At 36.8% G+C, this 27,801-nt stretch overlaps 1 protein-coding gene across 12 annotated transcripts in view; it reads right to left on the bottom strand.

Annotated features, from left to right (window-relative positions):
* NRG1 (neuregulin 1) overlaps positions 1-27,801 on the bottom strand; it is a 1,069,619-nt gene that overhangs the window by 150,951 nt on the left and 890,867 nt on the right. For 9 of the 12 annotated variants that reach the window (XM_077849097.1, XM_077849082.1, XM_077849083.1 and 6 more), the window contains 4 exons: positions 21,953-22,130; positions 12,060-12,181; positions 3,762-3,812; positions 1,115-1,165 (listed from right to left, as the gene is read on the bottom strand). In XM_077849097.1, the coding sequence (XP_077705223.1) occupies positions 1,115-1,165; positions 3,762-3,812; positions 12,060-12,181; positions 21,953-22,130 (402 nt within the window). The remainder of the gene's footprint in view (positions 1-1,114; positions 1,166-3,761; positions 3,813-12,059; positions 12,182-21,952; positions 22,131-27,801) is intronic. The other 3 variants (XM_077849098.1, XM_077849084.1, XM_077849085.1) reach the window with 1 other exon arrangement.

The raw sequence follows: 27,801 nt of genomic DNA, 5'->3' as shown, positions 1-27,801 counted from the left end.
TAGATTACTTCCATCAATCTAGATAAATGATGCTTTATCTCGCTAAAATATAGTCAAAACATCATACTTCATGCAATAAAAAAATACGTTTACATCATATCATTACAGTTCTGGTACCAACCCGAAGGGAAAGGCTTTAGATTCAAACTATATATATTTAAACAGACTGACAAAACAATTGAAGTGGCCTAAAGTACAGACCTTCTTGCAAGTATTTCCTACCATGTTGATAGCCAAAGGAAATTGTGCCATAAACACACTCTCCACGTTGGAATAGAGTTAATTGGGAATACCTATTTATTGAAGAGCTTCTCAAACTGAGAAATAGCTTTAAATAAAGAGCTAAAATAAGGGAAAGCAAGACTGTTAATTATAAGTTTTATTTTCAAGGTCTGATAAATTCCCCCACTGGATATCAAAATTTAATTCTATTAGATTCACAATTCATAAGTACCAAAACTATTTTTACTAGTCCTTGCTAATTTCTTAAGTTCCCCTGACATGGCACAAAGCACCAATCAATCTAACAGTTGTAGAACTCCATAAGCACAAAGCACATTTCACATTAAACAGATGAAAACTAATCTGAGATCTTGCCTAGGGACCTGCTTTCAAACATTTTCATAATTAGTCATTTGCTATTGAATTTGAATTAAGGGCATCTATATATAGTTTCCTTACTCTATCACAGCAGACTTTATATGAGAACTGGGGAGCTTTAAAATAAGCTCCAAACAGCTGGGGATCAGGCCTAGGCAATTGCTAAAGGCATCAAGATATGCTAAAAACAACTAACGATGTTCTCTATTGCTCACTCAGAACCAGGCCTCAGAGGCTCTGCAGTCATTTGTCAACATTCAAAGACACTACATTAGAACACCACCACATATGTGTCTTCTAATATCCGTGTATATCTTGGGGGGGGGGGATAGCTAGTCCCCCCCAAGCACAGCATGGGGCCATTCCCTTCCAAACACCAAATACCAGCCTACTCCCAAACTTGATGTACTGTTCCTCAGTGAGGGCAGAAGACAGACACAGGACCACCATCTCCAGCAAAGCAGATATTGTCTTGGGTTAGAAACTAGCATATGGAATATTTAAATATACTTACATGAAGAAGTATTTGCTCCTTCTGTTGATACTGATATTCTAATGGGAGACTCTATAAAACAAAGAAGTGAAATGAAGCTTTATTGAGTCAGGCTGCTTGCATTCTTACACCAGAAATGTGCCACGCTTGAGGATCATCCAGAAAAAGAGGACTAGAAAACAGTGCAACAGAAAAGCTGAAGCATTTCAAAGTCAGAGGAAGATGTATGCAATATTCAAACACCACAGAGGACTATTTCTGTGATTCGAAACCCAAAGACTCTTTTGAAAGGTATGAAAATGGGGTCAGTCCATCTGCGAAGATACCCATGTACCAACTGGTATATGAACTTCCTAGAAACATTACTCTGAACAGATCCACAATACAGATGAAATGCACCGTTCCTTCCCTCAAGTGTGGTCTTGATTTTCAGAAACATGAAACCAAAGAGAACAATCCCCATATTTAGAGAGACTGAAAGTCAACTTTCATGCGTAGAGGAAATAAAAAAAAGAAGAAGACGAAGAAAAAGAATGAATCTATTCTCAGGCAACATGGTCTGCATAAACACCCTGACCAAATATGGTGCTGAATAAAGTCCATGCATCGATCTACTGGAGCAATCAGGTTAAGATCAAACACAACATGCTAAGTAAATTCATAATATGATCATTGATGATATACGGTAGCAAGATTCTCTTAGGTAGCAAGTACAAAGGAAGAGAAACTAGTGTTTAAATACAGACAGAGCATAAAACACAACTCATGCAGGAAAAAAAAGCATGGGGCCTGTGGGTTTTTATTAGTCAGAAAGAAGAGCAAGTTAGTATCAAAGAGGGATTGAGATTCAGCAGCCAGGAAGTTAAAAGATTCAAGTCATATATCAGAAAATAATAGTTATAATCACTCCTGATTCCCAAGAGAAGCACCACATAATCTGAAAAGCTCAGGCTCCTAACAGCATCTATTGGAGTCTGATAGTGGAGACCCTTATAAGAAAGAAATGCCTGAACAAAAGGGGGAAAAATTCAGATACCTCAACAATTTTTTTTTCTTTTTTCTTGTTCTTTTTATCTCTCTCTTTCTTCCCCTCCCTTGGTGTCTCCTTCTCTCTTGCTTTCTTTCCATCATTCAGAAAAGTACAACCCTCTTAGACCCCAGGATCCTCCCACCCAGTAACACGCATACGTATATCTTAAGAACACATGTATATGCCCTAAGCATTTTCAGAGCCAACTAAGTTACAGAGAGATTTAACTTTTATGATCTTGAACAGGTGGCTTTGATGGGAAGAGGAGAAACTGGTGACGGTTAAATCAGAAAAGTCTGTGTTCGATGATATGGCCTCTTATAGCTTCTCAACAAAGTACAGGTCATAACGAGAGAAATCAATGAAGCCAAAACATTAAACACAGGTAATGGGAAGGAATACTGAACTGGAGGGATCTGCTCTCCTACTTTTTTTTTTTTTTTTAAGATTTTATTTATTTATTCATGAGAGAGAGATAGAGGCAGAGGGAGACGCAGGTTCTATGCAGGGAGCCTGACATGGGACTTGATCCCGAGTCTCCAGGAGCATGCCCTGGGCCAAAGGCAGGCACTTAACCGCTGAGCCACCCAAGGATCCCCCTCTCCTACTTTCTGAGACATAGGACTTAACATTTCTAGTGCTTCAGCTTTCTCATCTGTATACACCAAGAAAAATAATGTCTTGTTTCACACATCTGTTGTGAAGACCAAATGAGATCTAAAAATCTTTGTGAACTGTACAGTGTCACACAGAAACAAGTTATCATACTTCTGAAGTTGAGTTTTGAACCTAGGACTCTAAAAACTTGCCTCCAATTAAATATGAATTTTTAAATATTCCAAGGTCTTGTTAACTAGAGAATAACAGAGGATAAGTAAAAAAATAAAATAAATAAAATAAAATAAAATAAAATAAAATAAAAATAAAAAAGAGAAAGAAAGAAGAAAGAAAGAAAGAAAGAAAGAAAGAAAGAAAGAAAGAAAGAAAGAGAAAGAAAAGAAAAAAGAATCCACAGCAGATTCATTAAATGCACAGCCAATGGAGAAATCAATGAATTATGGTTATACATGCATTAGTAGAATTGGGTTATAAGTTGCTAATACTGTTCAGATTGTTAGTGCTACTGGCAAATATTATAGGCAAGGAAGAAACAAACAAAAACAAGCCAAAAACAAACCAAACAACATTTGAAAAGTTCAGGGTTCTATCAATGTTTTCTAGAAGTTTAGTGATCAACAACTGCTCGTTAAGAATCCAGAGGTCAGGGATTGGACACTGACACACTATCCGGGCATGAACTACCATGGATGAAAGGAAGAGAGGGCTAAGAGAAGCACCTGTAAAGATTGTAAAAACTGAATGTATAATCCTGATGTCCCTGGTCTAATGTCACTAAGCTGTATCTAGACATTTCTTTTTCCCATGCATGCCTCTCAGGCCCAACTTCATACATATAGCAAGAATTGTACTCTTTTAAGCAAAATCTCAAAAGGCAAAATGAGCTGGAGAAAATCTGGGAGCAGAAAACAAGAACAGCTACAATTTGGAAGTAGAAGGGATTCTGATTAGTAGAAGGTGCAGCCAGCAGTTATGCCTGTCGTTCTGGTTAGTAAAATTTGGTGAGCTTATTTTCCTTACCTGAAGACACATATGCTCTTTCAGTTGAGGCTGGCATGCCAGTGATGATGTCTGCAAAAAGAAAAGGTGATAGGATATTATGATGTATTATCAGGAGGCTGGGAGCCACTTCCACAGCCTACCTTCAAATTACAAAAGAGCGTAAAAGAAGAAAGTATTGCAAGAGAGTGATGAAAGTCCACCCCAAAAGTCAGAAATGCAAAAAAAAAAAAAAAAAAAAAAAAAAAAATCTGCCCAAATAAGTAGTTCTTCTTTCTTGGGCAAGAGCATGAGATGAGCTATGCTGGAATATGTAAGAAGAATTCTCCACCTCCCTGCAAGGCTAGTGCAGGACAACATACAGCAAGGAGGCTATGGGCTTCTTCTCAGAAAGGAAGGCAGATAGAAGTAAAAAATGTCAAAGCTATAGGATCAAAGGTGTGGTCAGAATTTTTAGGTTATCAATCTTCGGAGAACTACATGTTTGTTCAAAACCAAAACCAAAAACCAGTGATGTTTCTCGGTGGGATTGGTGAAAAACATCAAGTTCTGACACTGAACTCTATGGAAAATTGCCAACGGTGACCCAAATGGGGGCGCCTTTTCTATAGACTTTCAGTGATTCCAGGCAGGGCACAGAGTAAGTAGGGAGCTCCCACCCCAAGGGAGTGAAGAAGAAACTATATACGTCTGGACACACCATTATCATGGGAATCGTGACAGACTTGTTTAAGCTTTGACGTGCTTTCTTTCAGTTTCTTTCAGTTTTCTTTCAGTTTCCTTTATAATGGAACAAAGGACGATTCCATCGCCTAACCAATTCTGTCTTCTTCCGTCCTTTTGAAAAGGGGTTCCCATGCTAAAAGCTAGTATTTTCAGTAAGGATAGGTTTATGAAGCCTGAAAAGATGCAGTGATGCCATGATGAATATCATTCAACCTTCACTGTTTGCATAATTATTGTTAAATGACTTAATAATATTTCATTCTTTACTAACCAGGACAAAAAGATATCTTGAATCTGTTGTGATATATACATATATATTACGGAAGTTACCAGTACCTACTAAAATCCTAAGCAAATCATCTTTATCATTTTATGTTGAATTAACTGCCTGTTAATCATGGAGTTAGAAATGTTCACGATCAACGTAAATGATCTTTAAATATAAATATGACCATTTCAGGTTTCCATGCTAGGACTAGTCCAGTAGGTAAAAAGATTTAATTTAACTGGCAATATTTCTTCAACCTCAGAAGCTTCTCCAGGGATAAAAGGTTTTGTGGAACCAGAAGGGAAAAAAAAATAACGTGAGATTCAGCAGGGATGTTTAAGAATAAGTGTCAAGTAAAATATGAATATATAAAGATCAGAAATATACCTTTTAGTACGACCACATATATCTTTCTTGTGAAGATTAAGTATGGATGGCCCTCTCTATCAAACATTAGGAGGACCAGCCATTCAAGATATGAGATTATTATCAAGGCACCAGAGTAGCCTACATTGCCTCTTACACCCACAAAAAAATTGGAACAAGTGAAAGGGATCAGAATGTGAGTGTATACAATACCCTTTGGACTTTCTCAAGCAGCAAGCATTAAAGAGGACAGCCTGAGCTGATAATATGGCAATATCTGTTTCTCACGTGGCTATGACTTTCTTGATTTGGGCTGCAGAAAACGAATCTGTGCTTCTTTGGGGGAAATTTAAGCTGAGAGAAAGATTTTAATCCAAGATTCACAACATTTATCTTTCCCTATGAATACCTAGAAGAAGATCCACATTTCTAAGCAAGTGCCCACATTAGGAGAGAAGTTTCCTTTTCTGCCCTTTGGGTCTCATCAATGACATGACAGCCAGACTGAAATTGTAAGCTCAGGGTCACAAGAATTGGACAGAGGTCCCAATCCCAACATGAATATCAAGATGCTTTTCAAATATATTTTTGACAAACCAAGTAGTTGTCACTGTGACCTTCGAGAAAAAAAAAAAAAAGAGAGTCAGAGCTTTTCTAGCTCCAGCACGAAAGATCTCAGATTAGAGGAAAGGTTAACCATAACATTTCCTTTTCAAATTGAATGTTACATAAAAATACCAGAACAGGAGGTTATTATAAAAATCTATCTACACGGAGACAACCTAAAATAATCTCCATTCCTAAAAAAATATTAACAATCACGATAATCTCCCTTCCTAAAATTAGGTATTTACCCGGGAGGCTTTAAAAATATCTTTAACGATTATGGTTCCAAATAGAAACCTTCTGAATATTCTTGGGGAAAACACAAGTTAGAAGTTGTACACTTCTACACTAAAAGCATCTTTCTAAAAAAAATTAATCTTTTTAATTAAAATTACTCAGCAAGCATAATTATGCATGTTTTGGGTAGAATTCACAGACTTTTTACAAAACAACTTTTTGCTATAAGTGATTGAAAATAATTTTGTTGCAATTATGGATCCAAAAAAATTAAGTCCTGCAATTTTCGTGATGTTTATTTAAGCAATATATTTTTCCTGCAGTAATTTGGTATATTAAATTTGTTAATTTATAAAGGACATCCCCTTCATTAGTGCAAATTAATGAGGATTTAGCATTATCAGGAACTCAACACACCTGAGCAGCTTATGCTGAGTAGGCAAGTAAACATAAGGAACATTAGTATATTTGCCATGTTTGAATGCTTTTTTAATAAATTAGATCTGCTCTCAAGAAAAAGTTGCAGTGTCTGAAAAATGACACCTTCTGGAAAGGAATTTTTCTAGTTATTATGTGTGCATGACTTGTTTGAGATTTCACCATGAGTACAATATACTGAATATAACTATTTAGTGAAAGACACATAGACATATATTCAAACATACACATGATGGGTCTATGTGTATTTAAACATCCACTCTGTGACTCTGTTATTTTGAAATTATAGGTTATTAATGTGTGTGCAAAAAATATGACCAAGTCACCTTTTTTTTAAAGACTAAAAATGGACCTACTTATTTATTAGCACTAGTAATGATGATTTAAGGAATATCTTCAAGTGTCTCTATTCTTGCTCACGATGAGAGCTTACTCATGGAACTCAATGTTCCTATGGGATATTGAATCTCACTCAATTTCTCTCCTGATTAAACAAAAAGAAGAAAATCTAGTAGAGGATATGATTGATTTGTATATTCTCTTGTATTAAGACAAGAGAGACATTTTGAAATTAATAAATGATCTGAACAGAATAGATACTATGAACTGAAAAGACAACTCCATTCCACTCATATTGTTCTTCCTTAGTAGCCTTCATGGGAATCCAATCTGATATGCTTTTCATATTACAAAACATTTTATATGATTGTCAGTTTAATAATCACTTATTTACCAGTATCACAGCATTTCCAACAATGCCATCAATTTGAGAGAGGGGGAAATGAAGCCTGTTACCCCTATGAGCCAATTTTTTAAAGGACCAACTGATATATTCGGCAAATTTTGTGGAAATAATATTTTTGGTCAGCAAATTTATTGTTAGAAGCCCAATGTTCCTATGGGATATTGAATCTCACTCAATTTTTCTCCTGATTAAAAAAAAAAAAAGAAAGAAAAAAGAAAGAAAGAAAAGAAAATCTGGTAGAGGATATGATTGATTAGTTTGTATATTCTTTTGTATTAATCTTTTAAAGACTGCAGTACTTAATTAATTTGAAAACCAGTTAGGTCTATTACTGTCTTCTCTAAACAGATGCCCAAAAGTTTTTATGGAGCTTCTTAGCTAAGAATTAATTGCGAAATTAAGGTCTCCTGCATAAAGACCAAGCCAAATGAAAGGCAAATAAAAATGAACATACAGCGTACAAGCTATGTAAGCATGGTGTATGTGGCCTCTTAAGCTGCCATATTTGAATTCATGAAAGGATCCTCCCATAACCCATCATGTAATGATGACTGCCTATGAGATCCTTCTTTATATGAAACCTCAACTGGTCTTTGTTAGATCCACATAGTCCCAAAGTAATTAGCAGATTGCATATGTGTGTATCTATCTACTATAGGGCAAATTCTTTTTTCCAATAAGATTGGGATTAAAAGGCATTAGAAAAGGCAGAAAATATATACATTTCTAAAACGTAGCTTAACATTGTGACTGGCTGTCTCTATGTGTGTGTATATATATACACACATACATATATATACACATTTATATGTATATATACATATACTCATTCTTTTCTAAACATTCAAAAATTATGAAAATATGGTCATTATGTCAAACATATAACAATTCAAGGAGAACTTCTTGGGTTTTTTGTTATTTAATTTATACCTAGTTGCTAATCTAAGCAAATCTAAACAATGAGTTTCATTGCAGAAAGTTCCTAATGTTGGATGGAAGACTTTTATGATCCATGCTAATTTTTTCCTGATGGTTCTATAGTTAGGTTTGGGAATTTAAAATAGCACCAAATAGCAAAGTCATCTTGCTACATTCTTCATTTTTTTCTAGGGAGAAAAGAAATAATCTCTTGTGCATATCTTCCTTCTCCTTGCCCCTGCCATCTCTCCTAGAATCTTGTACCAAAATATATTCTAAACATCTTAGTGCAAAGAAGGCACCTGTGTGAGAATTTCAGTATGGCACAAGGAATCTTTTGATTAGTATGAAATTAGGATAATTAGCTCATAGCAGCATACCAGGATCTTTCAGCAAGGCAACCTGTGCAGATATTATCAGACCACAGTTATGTACTTATAGGAGAAATATGGGAAAGATGAGTGAGACAGCACAAAATTAACAAAATGGCTAATATTTTGTAGAAAATATAAATTAAAATCTCAAGGGGAGTTCTACATAATATAATGTTTTGATAACACTTTCTTATTTTTAAGACTTTTTTTCTAGGACCCCCAGAAGGAAATGAAATTCTTGAGAATTCCACTCTCTAAGCCCAAGTCAATAATAAATACACATTTAGGAAGAGAAGGTTTGGCCTTGTGGCAGTTTATAACCACAGTAGAGTGCTTTTTCCCTCTGAAAGAGTGTTTCTGTGCAGTGTTTGCCCAGATTTCTAGGGAGACAGGGATATGACAACACAAGTTTGTGTATCTGAGTCCCAGAGAGTGCCAGACCTGAGTGGAGACTTCTTTGATAAGTAGAATGGATCTGAATAGAGCAAATTCAAAGAGGGCAGTAGAAGAGGCTGAAGGATCGGAAAGATTATTTTCTTTTTGGTTGTGCTGCAACTATGTCCCTGAGGTGTTGGGGGAAAAGCGAGTCTCCCAACAAGCAGAACACATTGGCCTTGTGTCTCATGGTGGCTGCCAAAGCCACAGGCTCTGATGAACAGCAGGCCGCCCTCAGCCTCTGAGGAGAAGGGCGTTTCTAGGCGGCCATGTTTCCAGTTTCACCCTCCTGGGCTGAGCCTTTGGTGGGCACCTGACCAGAGGGTGGATGATTTGTAAGCTCCATGGGTCTTTGCAAATGGTCTGGCACAGTAAACTCTGCCAATCAGATTCTCGCAATAGGGAATCTGATTGGGGAACTAAGAAAACAATCACACAATAGGAGTTAAAATGGAAAGAATGCCTTAAAAAGAGCCATGAAAAAAATATGGCCAAGTGAGATCATAATCAGGTTAAAGTTGGTAATTATGAAGAGGCATAGTTGAAAGCAGGAGGTGAGATGATAAAAGGACCAGAAGCTTCAAGAGAGTATTTGAAGCACATTAAAGGCAGACACTAGAGAAAAGATCCAGAAACTCCCATTTACTTAAATTTTTATTTATGCCCTGGGTACATTTTTCTCTTGGATGCCCAGTTATAATGAAGTTCCATGTCTTCCCCATAGAACTTCTCTATCCTTCCTTATGCCTCGTATCTTTCCTTCAGGTTTTTTTTTGTTTTTTGTTTTTTGTTTTTTGTTTTTTGTTTTTTTTTTTTTTTCCTTCACAAACTGAAGAATCTACTTCAACATTCCCAAACATGCAGTCAGGTACAGAGTGAGCTACACTGGATCAGGAATTCAAGAAATGTCCTCCCCTTTGCTACTGAATATCTCATGATCCTGAATGGGTCTGTTTTCAGACACACACTAAGCTCACATTTCTCTTTAAATACAATGGGGGACTATTCGTAGGGTTCTAAGAAGAAAATAAAAACAAGACTCCCCTGCATTGTAATTGAGATTCTCCCCTCAGATGCTCTATGTAAGCCAGTAAAACCGAATCATTCTATAAAGAATTTTAGTTGGTTGTTTAAGAATGACTTCCTTATAATATTCCAAAAACTTCTCTTTACTCTTGTCAGGTAAAAAAGATAGATTATCAGAAACATCCCAACTTTCATTTCTCTATGGCCAATACTAAATACTCAAATATGACACCAATTCTTGAATGAATTAATATGGAAAAATGCGCTGGACGTCTCTCTTATGAGCGAAATGTAAAGAGCCATAGTATCCCTCGGCACCCTAAAATTAACAACAACAACAAAAGCCCTATGGGCTTTGGCCAAGAATAATATAGTAGTAAATAATTCACTGCTTAATCCTGTAAATCAGAAAACACGGAATAATATAATAGGACTGTAAACACTCAGTGAAACCATGACACTTATTCTAATTGCATTTTCCTGGGAATTTATAGTATACATAGCTCTACAAATCAAATTCAAGTGTCAAAACCATAATTCAATAGCATTTACCACAGGGAAACACACTGAACCAAGCCAATGACAGGCTGAGAACAAACCACCAAACATAGTACAATAGAAAAGAGAAAAAAAAGAATAGGCCACTGAAATTGGTTTTTAAATTTCTGTTTCAAGTTACATCCTATAAAATTCTACGTGGGGTAAAATAACACCAGCAGCATACTTACTGCTTAACCTGTGCTGATGATAGAGTAAAGTGATGCTATATTTACTCATATAAATTTTAAATGGCTTTTACATTTTCAACTATAAACGCAGCTCCTAAAAATAGTGACAGAAACTGCTTTTCACTGTTGTCCTTTACTCTCTGTGGAGGGAGGCATTTAAATTTAAAGTAATGAACTCTGATTACCCTGCAACACAGCAGTTCATTCGGGAATCCAGAGAAAGCTGGGAATTAACCTGCAATCTTCCCAACCCTGTTCAGTATTTTTATCTTACTCCCCTTCTTCCTGTCCTACTAAGTCAACAGACACAAACTACATCAGTCTCCTATGCAGTTGACCCTTAAAGTTATTTTTGCTCTTCCCTTGCTGGTCTTGCATTTTTACCTTACCACTTTCAGAGATTAGGCTTCTACAGTGGGCACTCTTTCTCATCTCCGCCTAGAGTGGAGCGGTGTAATTAGGCTTGGCTTTATAGCAGATGACAGGGCTTGTGTAGGCAGTAGTTAAATGTCATAATGCAGAAGGGAAAGAAGCACCAAAGGGTTTTGAAGTCACATTTTATTACTTCAAGAGACGAGGCACTTACTGCTAGCTCATCATGAGCTTCTAGAGATGACTCCATCAAACTGTGGAGTAGTAGAGTATCATGAGCAAATGGCCACCAGCTGTGGTTCTTTTACTTCTTCAGATAACTCAGAGAAGTTGCTGGAGGGTAAGTGACACCTTCTACCTCCAAGTCACTCATTTGTTTAACAAATATCCCTGGCACCATTCTCAAGAAAGCAGAAGCTGAAGACTATACATAGTAGGAAATGCTTTGGTTCTAAGACTCTCCTAATTTCGGAACTAACAGACTTAAAAAAATCGATGGGCCTAACTTCCTATGACCTAGAGCCAGCTGAATTAAAAACACGTATGAGAACATTCAAATTTCCAGGACTGAATTGGGACTATATTCTGTTATACACACACACACCCCACGTATATTCATACATAATATACATATGTTCATACATATGTATGTAATATACATATATCCTGCACATACATATGTATTCTGTATATAAATACACACACATATATATACACACACATACTCTGTTATTGATAGAGCCAAAGACTTGACAGCCCTCTCTGACAAATTTAAATAGGAAGTATAAACTCTTTTAGTAACCCATCCTGTTTCTGCCATTCATGACCTTATTGAAATTCTTAAAAAATAAAAATTTATGTATGTTTTAGATTTATATCACCTCAAGGAGTAGAGACACACTTTTATGGAAGTATGTTTTATGGAAGACACACAAGATACTTGAAGTATATGGTTTTCCTTCCATGTTTTTTATTTGTTCATGATGAGATTTAACACACCAGTTTATTATCAATTCTCACCACATATCTGGATTATTCCTCTTACAGCCTGAGAAACAGAATGTAGTAGGTATCTCTTACCATTTGAATCCACGATGGTGATATTGGCAGAGGCACTGTCATTTCCTAATTTGCTGGTCACTTTGCACATATATTCTCCAGAATCAGCCAGTGATGCTTTGCTAATGCGAAGTTCTGACTTCCTAGAAGATCAGGACCAAAGTGGTGTAAGTATATTTCACCAAAATACAATGACCAACAAAATCTATTTCTCCGTAGTTTCAGGGTTGTCAAACTCCCCTTCCCCACTCCACACATACCACATTACAACACGACTCACTAACACACAAACGTATGATTTGACCAAGAGTAAAGATGAGGTATATCACATTTAAATTATACCATGGACATGGCCCTAATTTTATCATCCAGATTAGTAATTTAAAGGACATCTTCCCTAATTTTTCTTCTTATTACTCCACCACAAGAACTAAATACATTATGCCTCAGATTTTTTCTTCAAACCAATTGGTAAATTTTCTTCCTTTCTATATCTAAATATCATCAGCCACTAGAAAGATTAAAATAGTATAAAATCATTTACAGATACGGTAAGGACAGAGACTTAAGGAAGGCTAGAATAGATTAAAATGCTCTGCACTTTTCTCAGTAGAGTAACATCAAGACTTATGTTAATTTTGAATGAAAAGGATTTACCACTTACAAAAGAAAGGGTATTTATCTTTAAGAAGATTCACATTGCTAGGAGCATAGAAGGACACAAATCATTCTTAAGACTGAAATAAATGTATAACAGCAGCACACACAACTGCATATTAAATCAATATTCAACACTCTTTCAAACATAGGCAATGTTGTGATTTGGATTCATCTATGTTTTACTGTTGCGTATAGCCAATAATTTAAGCAGTCTCCATGATTTAAAAACACGGAACCACTGGGACTGGTAGAGTTTACTAAAGTCTTTTAAAAGCATCCCTGTAAAAAAATAAATAAATAAAAATAAAAAAATAAAAGCATCCCTGTAGGGGCACCTGGGTGGCTCAGTGGTTGAGTGTCTGCCTTCAGCCCAGAACATGATCCCGGGATCCTGGGATCAAATCCCACATCAGACTCCCCCCTAAGGGCACCTGCTTCTCCCTCTGCCTCTCTCTGTGTGTCTCTTATGTATAAATAAAATCTTAAAAAAAAAAAAAAAGCATCCCTGTATACTCACACCTGGTCCTGACTGCCTGGGCTCTTGGGATGAAAGCAGGAGAAAGAAAGTCGGAAGCAAAGATGGCAACTCAAAATTACAGGCAAAGCTCCCATAAGTTACACCATCCTAGTTTTATAGTGAACTTTCTGGTCTTCTTGTCATCTGTTACTAATCTGATTCGATCAGTTATTCTAACTTAATTAATGAAACTTCAATTCCTTCTCTTCTCTTCTAGTCTACTGAATTGACTGCCCCACCCTGACCCATATGTAACAATATGGGCTTCCATCATTGTGCATTTGCTTGTGCCCTTTCTTCCTCCTATAAAAGGGGCTATTGTATTGCAAGATATTAGCTCACTTCTCAGGACCAACTCAAATGCCAATTCTTTCATTAAACCTTTCCTAATCAGGTGGCTGCTGCTGCCCTCTTAGTCTAAATTCTGAAAGGGCTGAAGTTCCTCTCCCATGATTCTCACAGTTCTTGAAGTATATCTTATTTTTCAAATTAGGACATACACTCTGGAGGGGGAGTCCATAATTTAAACTTGTTGGCACCCTCACACAGTTCTATGGGGATATGCTACAGCTTTGTCCTTGGTGCATCCTCAAACATTATTGGATGACTGTGTGAATGAACGAAGAAAATACTTGGATGCTCCCACTTAAGCTCTCTCCAGGCTCTAATGTTACTACATGTTGGCTGCAGGAAAGGAGGATGCCTTCCATTAAGAGGGCAGAGACAATCGGAGGGCCAGACCAAGGCGGCAACAGTCAAACCAACATATGGATTGAAAAATTAATGATTCAGAACAATGTCAGCCAATAGGGAAACCTGAGAAAATCAAACAAAGGGTACTGTACTCAAATTTGGAAGGCACTAGGTTAATAAAAACAGGCTTTTTGTTGTTGTTAATCCTCAGGAATTCTCAAAGTCTTTAATATGCTAATGTACTCTGACTCTATAAGAGGGGAATACATTATTTAGTTACTCTCAAATTTATTTGACGATGGAATCCTTGTCATCCACGTAACATATCTAGTTCCTGAAAATAATGGTGCACAGAACAAAGTTGATAAAGTGGATCTAATATAATAACAGCCAGTTTAGCTGTAATGGGTGGGGGAGAGGGGGAGAGGTGGGATCAAGGGCTATCTATGCAGGGATATTCACATATTAACTAGAGAGGTTCGCCACAGAAAAGCTTCCCTGAAGTATATCCCTAAAACCAAAATAGAACAATCCGAAGGCAAGCGTATTGGCAAGTTGATATAAAGATCTAATTATAAACTACAAGAACTTTTTTTTCAAGAACTTTTAAAATTATCAAAACACAATATTAGCATGTTACACCCACCGAGTTCTGCTAACTTTTAAGCCTAGTTTGGAGTACTCAAATCTAGTGTTCTCCTTAATGGATTATTGGCTATTTATACAAATTTGTCGATGTATGCCAAGTTTCCTTCATGACACACACCTATAAAGAACAGTCAGAAACAATGTAATAAATACTACAATAAGCTTATCCAGCCCCAAATAGCATAATTAGCTGGAAGAATTTTCTTGTACAACCATGAAACCACTAATAATAATTGATAGGTAAATCATGAAGAACGTCAGGTTGAGGAATAATACCCTGGTTTTCAACACAGAGGAAAGTGAATTCCTAAAGTAAGAAAATGATAACTTTTCTTGTTAAGCCCCCAATCTTAATTCTAAGATTATCACAACAATAACCCAAGAACGTATAACACCTCGAGGTTATAATAATTCCAAGAACACTCTTTCTTCCCTATTCATGTAAGCTGATGATTTGTGTGGAGTTTTTTCTCGATGCTGTGCCATTTATATTTTAACTACTGAACTATATCAAACTATAGGAAACATGGGAATCAGCTTTATAGTTAACTTAATCTTTAAGGGATAGTTCTTAAAATAAAAATTCTCCTAATAGGCCTACACAGTGTTTCCTGGAATATTATTCCAAATGATGTATATAAATTTTATGCTTAAAAAAATAAGGGAAAGAACAAGAAATAAAAGAAAATTTTTCTATCAAATAAATATTGCATTGAACAAAGTTAAATAGATTTCTCTCCAACAGTACCTCTTAATGGTTTTTATGCAAATATGTACTTTCTAAGGAAGGCATGACATGCAGCTAAGGTATCCTTTCAATAGAGAACACCCTTGGGAATTCTGGGACTGAACATCAATGGGCCAAGACTAAGATTCAATTTAATCAAGATAAGCATAACAAATACACTTCAGTTCAAAAATCAGTAACAGAAGTACAGGCTTGCAGAGATGTGCCTTGACAATAATATATACAGAAAAAAGGATTTCAATTAGCCGTGCATTTAACATTATTCCATTTTAAACAACTAGTAAAAAAAAAAAAAGAAAGAAAGAAACTTATACAATGCTTGGCCATATTAATATTAAAACAGCATAAATCAAATTGGATAAAAGTCTCAATACATTGTTCATAGGCTGGATCACATCTAGAATATTTAATTATGTTTTGAAGTGGCATCTGATGAAAAAATATCAATAACTAGAGGACTTAGAAGAGGTTGATTACAATTGAATAGGGCTTATAAATCTTATCACTAGAGAAGATTCTGTTAAAGAACAGAGGTCCTATTGGCAGGCAACTATGAACAAGATATGGGTAGCTTTTTAAAATATATTTCATGGTTGTCACCTAGAAGAGAAAACTATTTGGGGAGGCTTTTGAAAGCAGAATGATGTCTGACAGGAAAAAAAGGCATATTTTGAGTGATAAGGAAGAGTTTTTGAACATTCAAAAATGGGGAGGGTGTCTTTCTCTTTGCAAAGATTCAAGTCTGGATAACCACCTGTCAAGAATATCTCTATGCGGAGAAAGGATTAAATTAGATCAGTGGTTTAAACTATTTTGAAAAAAAAAAATCCTGTTTAAATTAGAACCTCATATTCAAAACTATCATAAAGAGACAAAGGTGTTCAGGTCAGAGTGGCTCATTTTCAGTTCAGTGGAAACTTAAGATTTTCTCCAGGGACACAATGGGAAAACCACTGATCCAAATGATCATTGGGACCCCTGTGAACTCCAATGATATTTTGAATTATGAGACTCCAATCTGTAGGTCCTAGTGTACAGCATGGGAACTAGGAAGAAAGTAGAAATAGACAAACCTTTCTTGAAAATTATACATTGCAAAGATCTGAGACTTTGATAAGTATGGATACAACAGTCTTGTTGTACTCTCTTCAATAGGCTACCATATGTTCTCCACAGGAAGGAAGTTAACTTGGAAAAAGTGTTGCATTCCCATCCAATCATAAAATAACTTTTTTGCTCTTGAACTAATGAGTTATCTAGAAACCTGGGAGGGGTTGATGTTTTGGTGGATTTTCATTTTCTACAAGTATTAAAAGAGTTAACTCATGTAAAGTGTCTAAAATAATGGTTGGAATCCAGTAAGCTCCCAGTAAGTATTAGCTATTATTACAATTACATTTCATCTTCCTGCACTATTTTGATTTTTTTATAGGTACATATTATCTTTGGATTAAGAAAAACAATATGATTTAAAAATAAATTAAGACAGACTGATTTAAATATGAAAGTTCTAAATACTAATTTCTCCTTTTTGAATATCAAAATGCTAACTATTTTTTCAATAAGTGCTCAGAGGATGGATTCAAGGTTCCAAAAACTACTATCTTCTTTGTCATAATTTGGCTTGATTCTTCCACCACAGTTTATAGGCCAAGGCAACTTAAACGCATATAGAGAATATCTCCTCAGTTCATATAAATCTATTCCCCTGATCTCTAAGGAATCATATATGAACTCCATGAATGTGTGTAAGCATGTCTGTGTGTATGTGTGTGTGTGTGTGTGTGTGTGTATTCGATACAGCTTCAGATACTGTCAAACTGCCAATAATAAGAAGGATAAGGGAGGAGGAGGAGAAGGGTTTCACAAGCAACTGTCATACTATACAAAACCAGGCATTGCACCAAATGCCTCACATAAGCCATATGAAATAGGCACTGAGAATTCCCATTTATACCTAAGGAATTTGAGATTTCCTTACATATAAAATTAAAATGACCTCCAAGAGCTGCTTAACTGATAAAAGAAGGGGATGTGTGTGGACTTTTTCTAGTATAGAGTCAAAGGACCTGCAATAATTGACAACAAAAGAAAGTATTCCTCTACAATTTTCACAGAAATTTGACAAAACCAATTAGACCCAATCTCAAACAAAATTAAAATATGTGAGAGTGGAAATGAAGAGCTGAGACAGAACCAAGGGCATCCGAAAAGTGTGCCATACACAAACAGTGGGAAGTCAGCCTCTAGTAAGGCTAACATAGAACAGATATTTAAACGAGGCCAATCCAGCAGCCTCGAATATGAATCTGTCATACGTCATGCTCTTTAACCACTTTTCTTGGTCAAAATTATCCACCGGGCAGAGGAAACAGAACAAAGGGATAAGCAGACACATAACATGAGGGCAGTTTCCATTTTTTTAAATTGGTTCCACATATCGCTTTGCCAAATACAACAAACACAGGCTCAGATGTAAATTCAAAATCATAGGAAGAACATGTAAGAATGTAGTTTGAGTAGGAGCAGGGGCAGAAGGATGAGAACACTTTACAAAATAACAGAAATTGCTGATTGGTGTGAAGTCTTTTCGCAGCACTCAGGGATGAAAAGGAAATTCTGGCTCCTATGTACGATCTAGATTAAGTGAAAAAGAAACCTAGACTAAGGGATGGAAAAGAGTCAACATTTTTTCTTTGAAAAAAAAAAAAGAGAGAGAGAGAGAGAGAGAGAGAAAGAGAAAGAGAGAATCTCAAGGAAATCCTAAACCTGACAATTCACCTCTGCTTGGTTGATCAAAACCCAAGATAAAGTTTTAAGGAACAGAGCAACCACTGCAAACCATAAGAGTTTGAATATCTGGGATCCCTGGGTGGCGCAGCGGTTTGGCGCCTGCCTTTGGCCCAGGGCGCGATCCTGGAGACCCGGGATCGATTCCCACGTCGGGCTCCCGGTGCATGGAGCCTGCTTCTCTCTGCCTGTGTCTCTGCCTCTCTTTCTCTCTCTGTGACTATCATTAATAAATAAAAAATTTAAAAAAAAAAGAGTTTGAATATCTTAGTAACGAAAAATTGTGAATATGTAGATGAAACTGAAAAATGAGAATTTTATTAAAGACATTACCCTATGTCCGTATGTGACCCTAGCCCTGTGTTGTGACTTTACCATACATAAAAAAACCACCAGTAACTGTGAGAAGACAGGAGGCAGAGATTCAGACTTAATTTCAAATCCAAGCTTTACTATTCATCGGCATTAGATCTATAGCAAGAAACCGAACTTCCTTCATGCTGAGGGCATTCATTTTTTTAAAAATGAGTATAACAATAATAGTATCCATTCTCTTATATTTATAGGACAAGTTGAAATAATAGGGCACGCTGCAAATGTTGATTAAGTTTGGATTCCGTTTGGTCCTTTAACCTTAAAAAAAGATGACAACACTAATGGATCACTTTACACAAAGTGTCGGATTTTTGGAAGATCTAATATGTTACAATGCTTTGCCAAGAGTAATTTACAGCCACATAAGCTGAATAAAACATCTTTTTTCTTTTTTGTTTTCCATTTAATTCTTTCCAGCAAGGCTGCTATTTAAAAGAAGTAATTTCTGAATATGGGCCTTTCTGGTATAATGGGAATTTATTAATATGTAGACAGTGCTGTTAGCTGTCTGGACCTATGAGGCCAACATGAAAATGCTTTTCTGAATACTAATGATCCTTTTATATGTCATCCGAGCCATGTAACAAATTACCTCTTTAAGCATATATGTACCGTTTTCAAAACCTTGTTCTCCTTATCTACCCATCTTCATTTGTTTCTCCCCAAGCGTCATCCTCAGACTGAATAATCCCAGTTGGAAGATGTTTTGTTCTGTTCAGCCTAGATAAACCTAGCTTCTCCCTCCCTTGTTCCTCCTCTTCTTTCTTGGAAGCCTCCTCCATCCCTGACCCAGTCCCCTTCTGTGCTAGCTTCTTGCCATGACATCCCATGACTATCACTACTGTGCCACTTAAGATTGAGTATTCTAACTCTATCCCCTCTCTACCACTTGCCTCTTGAGAGCAAGGAGCTTGTTATTCATGTCTATGTACCGAGCATCTAGCCCACGGTCTGACACACAGCAACTTGTCCCATAAAGGGCAAAATTTCCCATCCAACCAGTTGCTGACCTCTTGACTGTCCTGTAAACAGAACTTGCTACTGGCTACAATTCTGCTCTTTCTCTATAATGGCCCAGTCCAGCCCACCCACCTAGCCAGAGGAGATTCTCCTCCCTCAGCAGCCTCAAATCCACCTCCTCATGGCTACTCAGGAAGCTCCTGGGGGTCCCTCCTACTTCCCAACCTCATGGCACTTACAGTCAGTAACCTACAATTTAACACTAGGCTTTAATGTATGTATGATGCACTCGATCAAACATTAGGGATATCTCCCTGATTAAATCTTGACTTAAAGTAGAATTTACATTAATATAAATAGTAATTTTCTAAAAAGTCACTATTTGCAAATGGATGGGATGCTTGAAAACTCCCGAAGCCCCCCCAGCCCTAAGAGTGCTGTAGCAATACCCTCTGGAACAGCTATGTCTCAGATAAGGCTAAACCAGAGAATCCCTATACAATCTGTGACACCCTCCCCACCGGGGGCAGAGATAACACTCATGCTTCTCCCATTTCCCCCACACTCCCAGCATAAAGCCTTCTGTGAGCACTTAAATATTACTGATATCATTTGACAGCCGTGTGGAAAGAAACGAGACATTCTCCTGCATGTGAAGATAACTTAGTTTCTTACTAACGTGTTTCACTGATGAAAAACAAAACAGACACCAAATTCTATTCAATCCAGTATCTAAAAGTATTCTTTTTCTTATTAAACTTCTCTATAAGCGTCATGGTTATTTTTTTCCATTCACTCACTCTACCTCCTCCCTCCCCACACGTACATGTTATTAAACATGTATGCTTTCCCTTTTTAAAAGAAGGAATAAGGTGTTAAGGAACCCAAGGAATAGATTTGTGCTCCAGCTTAGTTTCCTACTAGTTGTGTGACTCAAGGCAAGATAGAACACTTCTTTGAATCTTAATTTCTTAGTATGTAAAATTAGCCCCCATGTATGGTTCAACTTCCCTTCCTACCTATGGGAATGATGTAACAAATAATGAGATTTTGTAAAAAAAAAAAAAAAATACTATGTCACTTTGCAGTGTTATTTTTTTGTATCATTGAAGAACCACCTGCCTCAAAGTAATATCCACTCTTTTTTTCTCCACACCTTTTTTTTTTTTTTCTAAGATTTTATTTATCTGATAGAGAAAAAGCGAGCACAAGAAAGCAGAGTGGCAGGCAGAGGGAGAGGGAGAAGCAGGCCCCTGCTGAGCAAGGAGCCCAACATGGGGCTTGATCCTAGGTCTCTGGGATCATGACCTAAGCCAAAGGTAGACGCTTAACCAACTGAGCCACCCAAGCCCCCCTTTTTCCCACATTGTATTATAGTATTTCCAAGTCAAAGAGTCTTGCTGACATAATCGGTAACGAGAATAAGAGGCACAGTCAATAAAACCATGGAAACTAGGGGGAAAAAAATTCAGTAATTATGGTTATTACAGCAATTAAACACTTTGGGAAGATTAAGTTAAATTTCCATTATAATCACTTTGTTGTCTCTTGTTCATGACTGTGTGACAACTTTTTGGTAGGTGTTCTATAAAATTAAAGTACAGGAGGAGATTCTTTTGCTGTTGCTTCTGTTCTCTGGGATTTCACTGGAATCCTTCAAGAGTGAGGAAAAGAAAATGTATCTTTGAGCCTGGAAGTACTATTAGACATGTCACATCGATTAAAGGACTATTTACAAGCAAAACTCTCATGTACTTACCTCTTCCCTAATTTCAAAATGTAGTTTGATATTAGAAGAGGATTTTTTAACTCAAGAAATATATAAAAATCAAGAGGATAGGAATAATAAAGGAGCCTCATTTTAGAGTTGGTACGGACACGCCTCCAAGATGTTACGGGAATCACATGGAGCCCTTCCAACTTTGTCCTTCCTCGATGAAGGTAGGATGATTTAAGATTTTTGCTGGCCAAAATTATCTGATGTTTTAATGTGCTACAGTGGTGATGTAGTATCACAGAACTGTCCATTAAAAAATCTTATTAGGTATAACTGTATGTATTAACCTCTTACTTGAAAATAGTTCAAATTCAAGCAATTGCATTCTCTTTCCATAAAGCTGGGTATTTACTGAGCTTTCTCATGAAGTTGGGATGTTGATTGTGGAAGGCACTGGTATTCTCAACAGCATTTGTCTTATTTTAAAGCAACCGATTTTTAGATGTAACATATTCCAGTTATAGCTGCTACTACTACTCCTTCTCTCTCCAGATCCTCTAAGTTCTTTTCCCATCCAAACTTTTCTTTTCTTTCCTTTCCAGAAGCTGCAAGAATCAGAAACTTCAAACTCTTTCCTATATAATAATACAATTTCTGGCCATCATACAATGAAAAACCTTTCCATCTATTATAGATCATAGCTTTTTCATAAAAAAAATTCATTTATTGGGACCATAAATAATTTTTATATTTTATATCATTCTATTGCTAGACACTGCCTCTGCTATTATATGCAATACACTTACCCTGGCTTTTTTTGTATCTTGATGTTTTGTGGTTTGTTCTTTCGGTTTAATTCATTCCCGTTCTTGAACCATTTGAATTTGAGAGAAGAGTATTCAGAACTGGTCTCACACCGAAGCACTAGTTTAGAGCCTGCAGCAGACTCCTGGCTTCTCATCTCTTTCAATCGGGGAGGCAAAGCTAAACAAGAAAAGAGAAGGAAAAAAAATTCTGATCATCTTTCAAAAAGAAATATATTAATTTTAAGTGAACTTGATCAAGACACCATTCCCAAATGTTTTACTATCTAAGAGAGAGAGAGAGGGAGGAAAATGAGTCAACCAAAATGGATCTCAGCTTGGAGAAAAATAAAATGCCCAAATAAAATTTACTTGAGAAGGGAGTGGGGGAGAATCTAGATTATAAAATATTCTAGATGGTTACTTCCCCAATCTTTACATGTTCTGATGCCAGTAAAGTCCTGAACATTGATCATTTCAAAAATATGAAAACCTATGCTGAAGGAGAATATGCAAACCAGGCCCTCATCATCATTATTATTAGTTCTAATTCCAGTATAGTTAACACAAAATGTTGTGTTGGTTTCAGGTGTACAACATACAGGCCATTATTTGTAAAGCATGTGCACATCTCAGATCACAAATTATCTTCATCAGAATTCTGTAAATAGATACAGCAGGCATCACACCCATGTTTTAAATGGGAAAGTTTAATTTCAGAAATGGCTAAGTGACTGACTTGTTCATGATTATGTTCCTGGAGAGTCAGAGTTAGACTCTGCTATCATCAGAGGTGGCCCAAAGAACAAAGAGAATTCATCACTCTTAATGATGTTCCTTTCAGGGCACCTGGGTGGCTCAGTGGTTGAGCATCTGCCTTTGACTCAGGGTGGATCCTGGGGTCCTGGGGTGGAATCCCACATCAGGCTCCCTGCATGGAGCCTGCTTCTCCCTCTGCTTATGTCTCTGCTCTCTCTCTCTCTCTCTCTCTCTCTCTGTCTCTCATGAATAACTAAATAAAATCCTTAAAATAAAATATAATAATAATGTTTCTTTCTTCAAGACAGAAATTCTCTGGTGACATCACTTTTTTATTTATTAGACCTACGGTTGCTGTCCTACAGACAATGAATGACCATTTCAGATGACTACTATGTGCATGTCAAATTGTCAATTTGACAGGAATCAAATGTTATAATACCTGAGATTTGCATTAAAACAAAATGGTGGTAGGGAATGGGTAGGCATAAAAATGAAACAAATTTCCCAAGAAGCTAGTCGATCATCACAGAAGTCAAGCAACAGGTATGCATGCCGTTTGGTTATGTGATTCAATACAGCATGCCTGGTTTTGTCAAAATAAAAGTTTTTTTAAAAAAAAAACAAAAGTATAATGAATGGACTTTCCTCTGCATACAACATTTCACTTAATAACCAACATCACACAACCTGAGTTCTCAACAATTCTGTGTCCACTGAGTCTTAGAGAAGCCAACTATCAAGTCCACTTCCGCTCCAGTTCAGGTAGTAACAGAAAATCCCAGAAAACAAACCACGACAAGTAAGACTGCCCTTCCCTGATCCAGAGTGTAATTATTACTGGGTATGGTGACCAGGACTCCAAGGACAGCAATCAGAGCCATGTTCCAACAGGAAATGAAGTACCTTTCCTACTCAGGGTATGTTTGTTTTTCTACAAGTCTGCCTTTACCAAGTAAATCCAAAGAAATGTCAGGAACAAGCAGAGGAAGGTTCCTATAAATTATAGCAAAAACCATCTGAACATTGTGATTTCTTAGCAGAGCTCCTAAAATTACATGTGCCCTTAGTATTTATTTAGAGGCTAGGAGAGGAGGTGGAGAAGTAGGCACTTAATGCGAAGATACAGTGGCAAGATAGAAAACTCATTTCAGCTGTTCTTTGCCTTTGATATCTGATGATTTTATCTGGTTCTTGTTTTCTGACAGCTTGAAAATAAGATTTACTTCTGGAGAGATTTTTATAGGAGTCTTCTTTTTAGGATGGGGTCCATGAATCTCTGTTTTGGAGGCTTTTAAAAACAGTCTAAATTCTCATCTATCTGGAATAGTGTCTGAAGGTTCTCATTAACTCTTGAAGATCATCTTCCACTTTGTGAGCCCGGTAGAGGGTTTTAATTTTTTTTTTTTTTTTTTTTTTATTTATTTGTGATAGTCACAGAGAGAGAGAGAATGAGGCAGAGACACAGGCAGAGAGAGAAGCAGGCTCCATGCACCAGGAGCCCGATGTGGGATTCGATCCCGGGTCTCCAGGATCGCACTCTGGGCCAAAGGCAGGCGCCAAACCGCTGCGCCACCCAGGGATCCCCCGGTAGAGGGTTTTAAAGAAACAAATTTGCTGGAGCTAAATGACATGAAAGAAACGGGCTTACATATATTAAGAAAAATAAATTGCCTCACTATTTTACGTATAAACTAAAAGAACAGGTTTGATATTTTTTGGTTTTCACTGAGTTTTACATTTAACTTAGCACACAATCGAAACTCTCAAAGTTTATTCCCTTGCCTTTAAGCAAAAGGTTTTCACTGTACTATTTCAGAAATACTTAACTCTCAATAAAGCACCATGTACCCTCACCCACCACTCCACACACTTGCTTATCAATACAGTCTCAATAGAAATCTACTAGACTTTGGATTCTTTAGTTTGAACAAATTTTCATCAAATCATCCGCATCTTTTTCCTTTTCTCTCTTTCCCTTTCTCACTCCTATCTCTCCTTCCCCTCTTGTCTACCTCTTTATCTATCTATTGTTTATTCATTTAGAATCTGAATCTCAAACATGAGAAAACAATCAGACAAATTCAAATGGAGGAATATTCTGCAACACAACTCGTCCGGACTTCAGAAGCACTGATGTCATAAATGACCACAGAAGACCAACTGTGACAACTGATGGGAGATGAAAGGAGATTAAAAGACATGACAAATAAATGCAATGTGTAGCTATCACTGAATCATGCATCACAGAAAACTCTCTGAAAGATATTATTGGGACTCGTGGGGAAATCGGAATCAAGGTATCATATCAACATGAAATTTCTCAAGTGTGGTCACTACACTGTGGTTACACAGAAGGTCCTTGTGTTCTTAGGTGGTATCTGCTGCAGTACTGGGGATGAAATGTCATGATGTCTACAATCAAGTTTCAAACAATTCAGTAAATAAGGGAATATATACATACATATGCACATAAACACATAGCAAGAAAAAGAGGAATCTTGGTTTCTCTCTGTTTTCTTGCCTTTTTCATCTGCTCTCACTGCAGTTCAATAAAACGCTCAAGATTTCATGAAATTTTAAAATTTTGGTTAAGTTTGCAGTCATTAAGGAGATTCTTGGGAATATTGGAATTTTAATTCACAAATATATCTCCTAAAACCATATCATCCAATTAAATTCTGTTACTGGGCCGGCACTGAAATCTTCATATGGTTCAACCTCATACCCATGACTTTGGGGCTCCAATTCTCCCCAAAGGGAAGGAAACAACCACTCATCTGGTAGGTCAACATTTATCCTTTCCTTTGGCATTTCATGTGCAAAGAAAGACCCACATATCTTTTGTCTTTAAGAGATGATCTGTGATGTAGTGCTGCAGAGACCCTCAGCTCTAAGTCTTTCTTTGTTAAAATATCCACTCCTTAAGCTGACTCCATATAAACATTTCTTAGTGTTTGGGGTTCTGGTATATCTCCATCGACTGGCCTGAGCTCCTCCCCCTTGCACACAGTTACAAGTCCACCGGAAGTACAGAAGTTCCCAGCTACTCTAACTTTGCAACCCTGAAAGTTTACTTGTAAAAACGTCCCTGCTGTACCTTTCAAGGGTCACCATCTATGACATGAGGATATCTCACTTTTCAGAGAACAGCTCTTTCAAGAAGTTAACTCAAAATCCTCCAGAGCATAAATGCAGAAACAAATCTGTATACGATGAACAGAGCCACACAACTGCATCCTTGGTCCATGGGTGTTCTGTTGTCAGTGGTACCTTCTACAGAAGCAGCATACAACCTTCCTCACTCATTCTTGGTAGAGCCCAAATTCAAGTCTCCTAGAGACTGGGCAACAATATAAATTCTTCTCTGTCTCCTTATATGACCACACTAATAGAATAGCCGTAAATATTTCAGATTCTTCACAAAAATGCAAACTAATAATTGAGCGCCAATGATGGTGCAGTTATTCTCATCTATACATAATGGCATAGGTTAAGAAACTTTCTTTTATCAAATTATAAAATAATCACCATATTTTAATGGAAAACATTTTACTATGTATGTTTCCCAGTCAATGATTTACTCACCTGAAATAATCTTATTTATTTCATTAACAAAAATCTATTCCATCAAGTACTTTCTAATACTTAGATAGAAATTTGTAAGGCCAGGGATCATTCTTAAACTGGGGGGCAATATTTTTTTAATTGAGTACTTGGATTTTAAAACTGCAAAAAACAAAAGTATTTGCCTTACAATCCCTGGGTAATAGTAAATTGCTTCAAGGTAAACAATGCTAAGTTAATGCTTCGAATGCAGTACGTGTTCTGAGAATCTAGGAGGCGATTTAATTGTATTTGGTCTGCCTACCATTCAGAATTTCACTTTCAATGTGTTTCTGGAGAGGCAGAGTAGTTCCACACTTTAAAATAATTTAAGGATAGAGCAAGTTTTAGGTAGTCTTGGCTGAAATCTATTTCAAACTTAATATGAATGTATCTACACCCTTAGAAATGTATCAACAGAGACAGACAGTAAAGTGCAATAAAGAGCAGCCTTTAAAAGAGAAACTCCCAAACCCTCAGAGCAATACCACACACTTTACAGGCATTTCTTTTTATTGGCTTTAAGTGTCTTAAAGCCTTTAAAAGATCACAAACACACTCTTTTGACTCTAACTCAAAGCAAGTAGGTATACTAGATACACTAAAAAGTCTGTTTTTGCACTTCCGTGGCTTTTTAAGAAGATTTTCTATTTTTCTTTCTTTAGAGAGATAGAGCGAGCGAGCACGTATGAGTGGGAGTGGGGCAGAGGGTGAGGGAGAAAGAATACTGACCAGCCTCCCCACTGAGACTAAAGCCCCATGTGGGACTTGATCCCAGGATCCTGAAATTGTGACCTGAGCCAAAACCAAGAGTTGGACACTTAACCCAATAAGCCACCCAAGCATCCATAAACTTCTACCCTCCTTATTTGATGTCACACAATGTAGAACAAAATTGTGGCAATAATCCCAAAATCTTTATTTTACATTCCGACCACACGAAAACTTCAGGCAATGTGTTCATTTATCCCAACAATTTAATGTGTGAATAAATATTTGCACTAAAGGTGAAATAAATATGTATAAAGAACTATTCATCTAAGCGATCCTCCTGTTTTAATCGTCTACTGGGCACGTGTTTTAAAAAATATATTCACTGCTGCTGTATCAAATATTATACTGTATTGTTAAGGTCAGGAAACAAGTTTTAGCATGTGTATAGAACCAAGATATGCTGACAGCATGTGACACTAGATAAGTTGTTGTTGCTGTCCTGTGAAGGATCTGACAGTGCAGAGCGAGCTCCTATCATTACTCTACATGTCTGACTGTGCAGTTCATCCAAAGAGCTTCGCCACACTGAACAAATTAAACAGGAAACCTGCAAAATATTATCAGATACCAGCGAGCTTTCAGCTGCAATCCCAGAGAAATCTTCCCCTCCACACAACCGTTTAAAAGCCTGACATCACACACGTGCAGATTGCACCGTGAAAATTGGTTGTTAGTTAATGAAAGCCACACGAATATCATCAATCAGTCCTCTA

Source organism: Canis aureus, chromosome 15, assembly GCF_053574225.1.
Source record: "Canis aureus isolate CA01 chromosome 15, VMU_Caureus_v.1.0, whole genome shotgun sequence".
NCBI classification, from domain to species: Eukaryota; Metazoa; Chordata; class Mammalia; order Carnivora; family Canidae; genus Canis; species Canis aureus.
This window is presented reverse-complemented; position numbering and strand designations above follow the sequence as displayed.